Source organism: Aedes albopictus, chromosome 3 (genome assembly GCF_035046485.1).
Source record: "Aedes albopictus strain Foshan chromosome 3, AalbF5, whole genome shotgun sequence".
NCBI lineage: Eukaryota > Metazoa > Arthropoda > Insecta > Diptera > Culicidae > Aedes > Aedes albopictus.
In genome coordinates, this window is record NC_085138.1 from 167090465 (window position 1) to 167102436 (window position 11972).

An 11972-nucleotide genomic window follows, 5' to 3' on the forward strand; every position below is an offset into this window, starting at 1 on the left:
TCGATAAAACTAATCCTAACTACCTTTGATTAGGTGGCAATCAGCCTACGAAAAGTGGATTTTCTCTCGTCAGTGAGCATAGGTTGTAGAGTTGAGGTTATAAAAACGTGAGTTGCCTGAATTTAATGAAAATGAATTTGTAATCTTGATGAAAAATAATTATACTTTATAGCGTTCTACATCTGTTCTGTTGCTCATATAAGCTTGTTGGGTTCATTGAGTGGGTGAAAAAGAGACCGATGTAAGTAAATGTACTCCTCATAGACCTTTAAGTATATGTATTAATAAAACCATGTAGCTTTTAGCTCTCACACACGTTACACACAAACGAAGGTGTTTGCTCAGGAGACTTCTCGAAACCCCACCACCCAACAATTCTAAAAGATCGTACGAGATGTCGAGAAGTACGAAAGGCTCACGGAAAGTGAAAAACCACTGCCAGGCTTGTGGAGCAGCGGATACCGACCGGATGGTTAGTTGCTGCCACTGCGGTTCTTGGTGGCATTTCGAGTGCGTGGGCGTCAACGACAGCATTGCCGAGCTCGACAGAGTGTTTAACTGTCCGAAATGCCAGAAACCCTCCACTCAAGTACCGGTGGACAAAGCACCAAGCAGGAAAGCGGGAAGTGTAAGTTCTGCGTGCTCCAGCAGGGCGTCCAGGGCGCGCTTAGAACTGGAGAAACTCGAAGCACAGAAAGCTCTCGCAGTGAAGCGCCTGGAGCTACAGCGACGAGAGCAAGATCGGAAGCATAAGGAGGCGGAGTTGCTATTTCAGCAAAAGAAGGCGGAAGACGAGGCAGCCCTCGAGCAACTGCAGCTGCAGCTAGAGGAGACCGTGATGAACGAGTCATTCCGGCTGCGGGATATAATCGCCCAGGAGGGTGGTGATGACGAGGATATAAGGAGCGTTGGATCGGTGGAAAGTACATCCAGCAAGGTTCGGCGATGGAGAGCGTTGAATTCGACGATGGCAGCCTCGACGGAGCAGGCTCCGACTGTCCCTACGATCAGCGAAACGACGACAACGACCACAACAACACCAGCTAGGCAGGACGGCGAGCAGCAACCAACTAGCAAACAGGGAGTTCTTGAAGTGGCGTTGGCAGGTATTTCATTAGGGCAGTCAGCAATGGAGCCAACGTTAGGAGGTTTGATAGGTCGAACAGAAAGCACTATTCTATCGACAACTAGTAGGAACTGTACGAATATTTGCCAAATTCCCCCTGCTCCCTTAGGGCCTAGTGTAAGCAGTCTCAGGACCACCCTAGAGCATTCGAATCCTAGCACTCCTAATTTTCCCACTGTCTCGAACGTTGGTGCATCCTTGCCTTTCAATCGGTCCTTGATGGGTATTCAGTCACGCGGTGTACATTCCGATAATCCGTGTGGCCAAGTTTCCGCGCAGTTCATTCGAACAAACGAAGTGAATCGAAGTAGTGTTGATCGAAATAGTGGTGTGGTGACTGTAGCTGATCTACTCGGAGGTTTGCATCCCAGGCAACCAATACCTGCTGAATTCGAGCCAGGACAACCGGCTCTACAACAACCGCCAGCGAGAGATCCAGAATTGCAGCGTAGAGATCCAGAACAACGGTCACAGCATGGACAACCACATCCACAGGTGCTACCGGTGTACTACGGACCAACACCCCAGCAGTTAGCGGCGAGACACGTTATGACCAAGGAGTTGCCGACCTTTTCCGGAAATCCGGAGGATTGGCCACTGTTTATTAGTGCATACGCAAACTCTACTCAGGCGTGTGGGTTTTCCGACTCGGAAAACCTAGCAAGACTGCAGCGGTGCCTTAAAGGACATGCCTTGGAATCAGTCCGGAGTCGACTGCTTTTACCGGCGAGTGTCCCACACGTACTTGCTACATTGGAGACGTTGTATGGCCGACCGGAGCTGTTGATACATGCGTTACTGCAAAAGATCAGAGGAGTTCCAGCGCCGAAGCAGGACCGACTAGATACGCTGATTGGATTCGGTATGGCAGTGCAAAATCTTAGCGACCATTTAGAAGCCGGAAGACACGAAGCGCATCTCAACAACCCGATGCTATTGTTCGAGTTGGTAGAGAAGCTTCCGGCGCACATGAAGCTGGACTGGTCGCTGTACAAGCAAAGATGTGGAGAAGTGAATATCCGTTCTTTCGCTCAGTACATGGAGACGTTAGTACGCGCAGCAACCGACGTCACACTGCAGTACGATCCAAAACAGCAACCCCGACTGTTGAAAGAGAAGATCGGCAAGGATAAGAATTTCTGCGGAACTCACTCGACGGAAGATTCGGCCCCGGTCACACCGAAAGTAGCGACAGAATATTCGAAGCGCGGATCCAGCCCAGCTTGTCTAATCTGTCAGAATCCGGAACATCGTGTCAGGGACTGCTCGGAATTTCGCAAAAAGACTGTGGACGAGCGTTGGAAAACGATACAGCAGCTTAACTTGTGTCGACTTTGTCTCGGAGCCCACGGCAGAAGACCATGCAAAATCCGTAAGCAATGCGATACTGAAGGCTGCCAGCGGCGACATCATCCATTGCTTCATTCCAAGCAAGACTTCAGTGATATCAAGCGATGCACAGATGGCAGCAAGCAAGGTAATCGTGACGGACGGCCAACAGGAAATAACGTGCAGGTGGAGAACAAACAAGATCAGCATGATCCGAAGCCAAGCAGTTCCAAAGTCGCTACCAATCACCATTTTGCCGGTAAGACGACACTATTTCGGATTATTCCGGTGACCTTACATGGTAATAATCGTTCCGTGTCCGTTTACGCGTTTTTGGATGACGGGTCAGAGAAAACACTTGTTGACGAAGAAGTGGTGAAGCAGCTCGGTGTTGTCGGAGAAACGCAACCATTGTGTCTTCAGTGGACGGCAAACGTGAAAAGGACGGAAGCGAACTCGCAGCGGGTAACTTTGGAGATCGCTGGACATTCAAGCTTATCCAGACATTCTCTGACGGATGTGCGCACAGTGAGTAAGCTGGACTTGCCAAAACAGTCGTTGCGGTATGCTGAAATCTCGGAAGCATTCCCATACCTTAAAGGCCTTCCGATAGCAGATTATAATAACGCACAGCCACAGATTTTGATTGGAAACGACAATGCCCACGTTACATCAACGCTCAAGCTACGTGATGGTCAGCCCGGAGAGCCGATCGCAGCGAAATCGCGACTTGGGTGGACGGTTTACGGGTCTAGTCAAGAGAAGTCCGTGGACCAAGCCCACAGCTTCCACATCTGCGAGTGCCAGGAGGATGATCAAACGCTGCATGAGCTGGTTGAGCAGTTCTTCTCAGTAGAAAGCCTGGGAGTAATGCAAATACAGCCAACAGAGTCCGAGGAGGTTCAACGATCTCATCGAATACTGAAGGAAACCACGAGGCGTATCGGTCAGCGATTCGAAACAGGGCTCCTTTGGAAGTACGATCGCTTCGAATTTCCGGACAGCTACGGCATGGCAGTTCGACGGTTGCAGTGTTTAGAGAGGCGTATGCGGAACGATCCCATCATTGGAGAGAGCGTGACAAGACAGATATCCGAGTATCAAACAAAGGGATATATCCACAAGGCTACTCGGGAAGAACTCGATGAGGCGGATCCACGGCGTACGTGGTATTTGCCGTTAGGGGTTGTCATCAATCCGAAGAAACCGTCAAAAATTCGAATCTTCTGCGATGCGGCGGCGAAAGTGGATGGAGTATCCCTCAATACGATGCTACTGAAAGGACCAGATCTTCTGAGGACGTTGCTGGACGTTATTTTCGGTTTCCGGGAGAAGCGCATAGCTCTGTGTGCAGATCTTAAGGAAATGTTCCACCAGATACGGATTCGTCATGATGATCGACATGCACAACGTTTACTGTGGCGAGAGGACCCCACTCAGGAACCAGAAGTGTATTTGATGGATGTGGCCACGTTTGGAGCAACGTGTTCGCCATGTTCGGCACAATACGTTAAAAATGTAAACGCCGAACAATATTCAGAAGCATATCCGGCCGCAGCAAACGCTATAATTCGGAAGCATTATGTGGATGATTATTTGGACAGCGCTGACGACGTTGAACAAGCTGTGAAATTGGCGCTAGAGGTCAAGTACGTCCATTCCCAAGGTGGGTTTCATTTACGGAACTGGCTGTCGAACTCCAAAGAGGTGCTAGCACGAGTCGGAGAAAGCGGTCCAGCAACGGAGAAGTGTCTCCAGCTAGATAAAAACGGCTCAACGGAACGCGTACTTGGGATGTACTGGAGGCCTGATGAAGATGTCTTCACATTTTCGTCTACCTTGGCAACGGAAGCAAAGCACCCGACCAAACGACAAGCCTTGCGAGTAGTTATGAGCCCGTTCGATCCAGCGGGGCTATTATGCTTCTTTCTGATTCATGGCAAGATACTGATTCAGGACCTGTGGCGAGCGAAGACTGATTGGGATCAACTGATCCCGGAGAAATTACTCGAAAAATGGGAACGGTGGACTGATTTGTTCCGCTATCTGGACCAGATTAAAATACCGCGCAGCTATTTCCCGCAGCATTCGGCGAAGGATATCGTATCGTTGCAGTTGCATGTCTACGTGGATGCCAGCGAAGAGGCGTACGCTTGCGTGGGGTATTTGCGTGCGGTGTTTCCTGACGAGATAAAGGTAGCTCTGGTAGGAGCAAAATCGAAGGTAGCTCCGTTAAAAGCGCACTCGATTCCTCGTCTAGAGTTAATGGCTGCAGTCATCGGTGTACGTTTGGCAAAATCCATACTCAATGGCCACTCGCTGGTGATTGAGAAAGTTTCCTACTGGAGTGATTCGAAGACAGTGTTGGCCTGGATTAACTCGGACCACCGCAACTATCGACAGTTCGTCGCTTGCAGAGTGGGCGAGATTCTATCCAAGTCAACACCTGAGGATTGGCGATGGGTACCTACGAAGAAAAATGTGGCAGATGAAGCGACCAAGTGGGGGAAGGGTCCCCGACTGTCTTCGGATAGCCGTTGGTTTCGTGGTGAAGAAGACCTTTATCTACCAGAGGAACTGTGGACAACGAGCGCAAATCCAGCAACTGAACCTACCGACGAAGAACTGAAATCTTGTCTGATACACCGTGAAGTGAAAACGCCCCAATTTGTGGAATGGGAGCGATATTCAAGCTGGACGCGTTTGCACCGAACGGTAGGACACGTTCACCGGTACTTGCGAAATTTGCAGCAGACAACGAACAAAGAACAACTACAGGACGGACCGCTTACGCAGGAGGAGCTATTGAAGGCCGAAGCAACAATTTTCCGTTGGATCCAGATCGAAGAGTATCCTGATGAAGTCGCGACTCTGTGCAGCATCGAAGGCAAGAAGCGCAATCAACAAGTAAACCTGGAGAAATCCAGCACGATTCGCAAGTTATCACCGTTCATGGATGAAGCTGGAGTAATTCGTTCAGATAGCCGGATCGTCGCCGCAGCATTTGCATCATACGACACGAGGTGCCCTATAGTCTTGCCCAAGGATCATCGAGTGACGCGGCTGCTAGTTACATGGTTTCACGAAAAATATCTTCACGCGAACAACGAAACCGTTGTTAACGAGATGAGGCAACGTTTCCATATCTCTCAACTGCGGTCGCTCGTGCGCAAAGTGTCTAATGAGTGTAGGACCTGTAAGATGCAGAAGTCAACTCCAGCGATACCCCGAATGGCACCACTCCCTGCAGCCAGGTTGCAGCCATACGTACGTCCCTTTTCATACGTGGGCATCGACTACTTTGGTCCCATTGCCGTAAAAGTAAACCGTAGTTCTGCCAAACGGTGGGTCGCGCTGTTTACCTGTATGACCACCAGGGCAGTGCATCTCGAGGTCGTTCACGCACTTTCTGCAGAATCATGTAAGATGGCGATCCGGCGTTTTATCGCACGTCGAGGAGCACCGGTTGAAATCCGAAGCGATAGGGGTACGAATTTTGTGGGCTCGAGCAACGAGCTAAGGCTGGAGATGAACCGAATTGATCGCCAGTTAGCAGAAACCTTCACTAACACCAACACGAATTGGGTGTTCAACCCGCCAGGAGCACCCCATATGGGTGGGGCTTGGGAGCGGCTTGTACGGTCCGTAAAAACTGCGCTAGCTGCGATGGATTGTGCCCGGACACCAAACGACGAAACTCTAGCTACCGTATTGTTGGAAGCAGAGGGTGTGGTGAACTCGAGGCCCCTAACTTATATTCCCTTGGAGACGGCACAGCAGGAAGCTTTAACGCCGAATCACTTTTTGTTGCTGAGCTCGAATGGTGTGACGCAGACTCCAAAGACATTAGCAGACCCGAAGCAAGTAAGCCGGAATGACTGGAATCTCTGTCGAACAATGGTAGATCAGTTCTGGCGTCGCTGGGTACGAGAATATCTCCCGACAATCGCACGCCGGACGAAATGGTTCGACGAGGTGAAGCCAATTCAGGTTGGAGACTTGGTTATAACAGTCGAGGAGAAGGTACGAAATGGGTGGAGTCGTGGACGGGTAGCCGAGGTCATCGTAGGGCGTGATGGACGAATCCGCGATGTGGTAGTGCAGACTGTGCATGGAATAGTTCATCGACCAGTGTCAAAGCTCGCGCGTTTGGATGTAGCAGAGAGTAAAACTGGACCGGAGATGCCTGACCAGCCTTACGGGTCGGGGAACTGTTACGGTAGCTCGCACCGATCCCATATGACTACCACGACATTGGGGCGCCCCTCGGAGAAACGTCATAGTGACAACTGAAGTTGTCACTGTTAACTGATAGCAGTAGATGTCAAAGAATGAGAAGAGGAAAAAGGATGTGATGCTCGATAGTGTATGAAGTGAACTGCATTTGTTATTTCATTAAAAAGCTTTATTTTCTTATTTTCAATAGCTAAAAATAGTAAGTGAGCCTAGAATTATATGAATTCGATAAAACTAATCCTAACTACCTTTGATTAGGTGGCAATCAGCCTACGAAAAGTGGATTTTCTCTCGTCAGTGAGCATAGGTTGTAGAGTTGAGGTTATAAAAACGTGAGTTGCCTGAATTTAATGAAAATGAATTTGTAATCTTGATGAAAAATAATTATACTTTATAGCGTTCTACATCTGTTCTGTTGCTCATATAAGCTTGTTGGGTTCATTGAGTGGGTGAAAAAGAGACCGATGTAAGTAAATGTACTCCTCATAGACCTTTAAGTATATGTATTAATAAAACCATGTAGCTTTTAGCTCTCACACACGTTACACACAAACGAAGGTGTTTGCTCAGGAGACTTCTCGAAACCCCACCACCCAACAGCTACTACATCCAACAGGCTAAGGATGCCCTCCAAACCCCATCAATTGTTCACTAGTTCACACCTTGCTGAGTCTCCAAAGTCGTCGAACGATGGATAAACCGGAAAAATAGAGAGAATTACCGAAAATTAACGCGCGATTCTCACTTTGCTTCACCCTCCGTACATAAACTTGGAACTACGACGGATGGCACAACGAAAACGCGAACTGGGCACTGTTTACTTTTTAGTCAATCAACTCCCAACAAACTGCCGAATCTTACGGGCAAACTGTTTCGATGTTCCATTTCCTCATATATGCACATTTATTACTCTAACCAAATAAAAACTTTGCAAAAATAGCAGGTTTAACTGTTTCCACATGTCTGTGCTGGACGACCGCGCGATTTATATAATTGCATATGGTAGATAAGTGTAACGCTAGGAAGCGACCATGAATATAATTTATGAAAATGCTTGTTTCTATTCATATTTCTGGTCAACACATTCATGATATTATGAATTTTAATTATGATATTATGAGTTGGCAGACATCATAAGAACATGATTTTTTATTCATGATGAGGGGAATGGATTTTTTTTCCGTGTAGACATAACGCTAGCAGAATTAGTCTCGAGATGACAAATTGGCATGTGTCAGATGTAGAATCTATATCTGACCATCGCTACATTTTTTTTGAACATGTTAATGTTACTTCGCAAACTTTGCGTTTCAGGAATCCCCGGTCAATCAACTGGGATCTCTTTACCGATTTGGTTGCAGCCAAATTTCATGGATACTCATCATCCATCGACACTCCAAGTGATTTTCATGATGCTATTGATATTATAACGGCTTTCATCATGGAAACTTTTGAAGAAGCTCGCCCTCTGCGGTCTGTGAAGACCACAAGAGAAACCCCTTAATGGAACTCTGATCTGGCGAAGCTCAGGAAGCTATGTAGAAAGAGTTGGAACAGACGACGTTCAGCTAGATCGGAGGCTTTCAGGTTGGCTCGCAAGGCCAGTGGTGGAAATTGATCGCGAACGTGTGCTTACGCGCTACAAAAAAATGCCACCGCATCGCAAACCTTTGCTGTGCGATGGTGTTCGTACGTCTGTGGCTCACGATCGTACGACACGAACGCTAACGAGTGCATCGCATCTTTTGCAAGCGCGATGCTTTTTTATTTTAGAGGTTCGCGGCCGATATTTCTGTAATGAAATCAAATGTTGGTAAACTTTTTCGTCGATATCATTTATTGGAATGGTACCTGACCAGTATAATCATAAAACACCCAACTAATTACCTTTAAGTGTACAAAAAATGGCAACAAACCAAGTGCTCTACGTTGTGATCCTTCTGGCGAACCAAATGCGATTCTGCTCGTTCGACATTTGTTTTGTGTTGGTTCGTCGATCCGGGAAATCGTGAACCGTTCTCTCTTTTTGGGTTCGCGAGCGCGTGAGCAAAGATTGTGTTTGATGCGAACCAAAAAACACGTCAAGCGCATGATGCTTTCCACCACTGCGCAAGGCTTACCAGAAAGCTCCCCGGTCTGCTGAACGATCCGGCTGGAAAAACCTTTGTACAAATGTTTCCAGTTTGAGTGAAGTCAGTCGGTTGAAAAAATCCTTGCAAAATCTAAGGATTTTCAAGTGAACGAACTTCGTTTGCCAAAAATGATTTCACTTCCTCTGATGAGGAAGTTTTGAAATGTTTATTCAGTACACTCTTCCCCGGATGTGTGGATATTACATCTTTGGATGAAAATGATGTCTTTTGTTGCAGTTATGACTCTTTGGCTTCGGCTCGGAATAACATAACTTTTGAATCGATTGAGTGGGCACTAAATAGCTTTGCTCTTTTCAACTCTCCTGGGGCAGATGAGATTTATCGTTTTCTGCTTCAGAAGGAATTTTATTATTTCAATAATGTTTTGAAAAAAAAATGTTTGCCGTTTTGCTACAGGATATATTTCCAATTCCTGGCGGGATATACTGTAAAGTTTATTCCGAAAGTGGGTGGTGCGTCGTTTGAAGAAGCAAAGAGTTTCAGACCTATCAATTTGACCTCTTTTCTTTTTGTTTGTGCAATTTTGATTAAAAATGGTTTCTGCAAAAACGAAACACTTTTCTCACCAGGGAAAAATTCAGGAGATACCTTGATCCATACTCTACATGTGTACGAAAACCGATTTTGAAAATATTGCTTCGTTATTTTGTTAAAAATCAAAAACCTAAAAGTGAGGAAATGGATCCAGTTTCGCCTTAAAGCACTTGCTTCGGCCAACTTTAGGTCAAGGTTAGTTATCGCTAGTCGGACTCAAATCGAGGAGCTGAATTCAGCAAACGCTGAGGGTAAGGTAATGCAAATGTCTGCTAAAAGTCCCCAAAGAACTAAACAGTTTTCAAAAACCTCAAAATGATTCAATCGACGCTAACATTATTGTTAGCCCAAAACCAAATGCACCACATCCTGCGTCAGTAAAACTCTCGCCAATTACTTCCAATCACGATACGTGCTGAAATCTTTCAATTACTTGTTCAAAGATGATTTTTTCCTGTTTTTCCCCGCCGATCTGCACATCTGCACACTCCCGGCATTGCTTTCCCGGACGAAGTACTTCACGGTGGTGGTAAACTTGCATGCCTTATACCCACTCTTTTTTCCGCCTTTCACAATTTTACATCCTTTTTGCTCTCTTTACGAGATTTCACTGCGGCATGGTTGTGTACACACAGCCAGCCAGTCAGCCCAAGCGAGCGAGCGAGCGAGCGACCGGCGAAGACCGAAGCGAGCTGCCGCACAAGAATTTCATTTTCCGCAATTACACTTTCCGCCATGAAAGGAAGCCGAGCTGCTTATTGATGTTTGATGATGCCAAGGATGAGCTGTTGCTAGCAGGAAAAATTGCGAACAAATTTATCTGATCGAGTCGTGGCACTAACCAAGCGGGTGGTGAGAGGGGCGACGGCAGCGACGACGACGGATGGGATGAAATAAATTACTCTTCCAGGATTTACTCTCCGGTCTTGGATGGTGCAGCCTTTCTCTACTTTGCGTTCAATGTTGTAAGAGCGTCCTGTGGATCCGAGATGTTCTGTTTGAATGATTTGTACGCTTAGAGCTTTCTGTACGTTATAGGTAGGTACTGTTCTCTATGGACTTTGATGTTTTTGAAATCATCTTCGATTCCATCATTGGAGAAAAGGTTTGATGCTTCTGATTACTCATCAAAAGGTTACAAGTTCAATCTAAGACACATTCACCTGTTGCGAACCAAAAACTTGCTGTACACTGAAGATTTACAATGCAGTAATATTTACCTGCATGTTTTTCGTGCATCTACCCAACAACCGAGTCAACTCTTGTAAATATTTTTATTCGCTTTTGTATTCACAAAATAACTTGAATGGTTCGTCATTTTCAGGGGTAACATGTGTAATATTATAGTCAACATGAAAACAAATGTTTTGATTCAAATAGAAGTTGTTGTAGTTTCCGGTCTAGTATAGGACTACTAACCCCAATTCAAGGTGTTGTCGGTACCAAGAGTACCTATAGTCGAAACGGAGCGGAGTCAATTATTGACGTGACCTTTTGTAGTCCTGGCCTAACAAGTAGTTCGAACTGGAGAGTAGACGATAGCTACACTCACAGCGACCAACTGGCGGTTCGCTACAGTATCGACTACAACAACAGCAGGCAGCGAGTAGAAGAAGAGGCGGCTAGGCCAAGGCCGAGCCCTCGCAGGTGAAAGACATCATACTTTGACGAAGGGGTATTTAGGGAGGCGCTTCGTCGTGAGTGAAACTTACTTGGTTTAGACAGCGACGAGCTGGTAGCGGTGCTCTCGCGTGCGTGCGATACGACCATTACTAGGCGAGACCACCCTAGGAATGGGAGGCCGCCGGCTTACTGGTGGACCTGCGCCGCGCCTGCCTATGTCAATGTGAACTCGTGGGGTGACGCCTACAGGATCGTTATGGCCAAGACGAGAAGTGTAATGGCTCCTACAGAGCAATCACCAGAGATGTTGGAAGGGATCATCGAAGGGCTTTTTCCTCTTCACGATCCTAGTCCTTGGCCTCCTTTCGTAGGACAGCCGGGGACTGGGGCTGGCGATGAGGAGAGGGTCACCGATGTGGAACTTGCGGGAATAGCAAAGTCCCTTAGCGTAGGTATGGCCCCAGGTCCGGACGGAGTTCCGAACCTGGCCTTAAAAGTAGCTATTGCAGAGGCTCCCGAGATATTCAGGTCCGCTATGCAGAAATTCCTTGACCAGAGAGTTTTCCCAGAAGCTTGGAAGAGGCAGAGCCTGGTTCTATTACCAAAGGCGGGGAAACCACCCGGAGACTCGTCGGCGTATAGACCAATATGCTTGATAGACACGGCGAGGAAGGTGCTCGAAAAGATCACCCTCAATAGAATGATGAGGTTCACCGAGGGCGAAAATGGTCTTTTGAGTAACCAATACGGCATCCGGAAGGGGAGGTCCACCGTAGACGCTATGTTGTCGGTTACAAAGACCGCCGAGAAAGTACTCGAGCCTAAGAGAAGGGGGATTCGTTTCTGTGCGGTAGTGACTCTGGATGTTAGGAATGCGTTTAATAGCGCCAGCTGGTCTGCTATTACCAATGCGCTCTTGCGTCTGGGGATACCCGGGTACCTGTTCAACATTCTCGAAAGCCACTTCCAGA

At 47.2% G+C, this 11972-nt stretch overlaps 1 protein-coding gene across 1 annotated transcript; it reads left to right on the top strand.

The window, feature by feature from the left end:
- Positions 1–394: 394 nt before the first annotated feature.
- On the top strand, positions 395–6748 carry LOC134290439 (uncharacterized). Its single transcript, XM_062857585.1, has one exon. It carries the CDS (start codon positions 395–397, stop codon positions 6746–6748), a length of 6354 nt encoding a protein of 2117 aa, XP_062713569.1.
- The last annotated feature ends 5224 nt before the right edge of the window (positions 6749–11972 follow it).

Bases quoted from the DNA above. Each gene is read 5' to 3' on its own strand.
- LOC134290439 (XM_062857585.1), top strand. From the start codon at position 395: ATGTCGAGAAGTACGAAAGGCTCACGGAAAGTGAAAAACCACTGCCAG.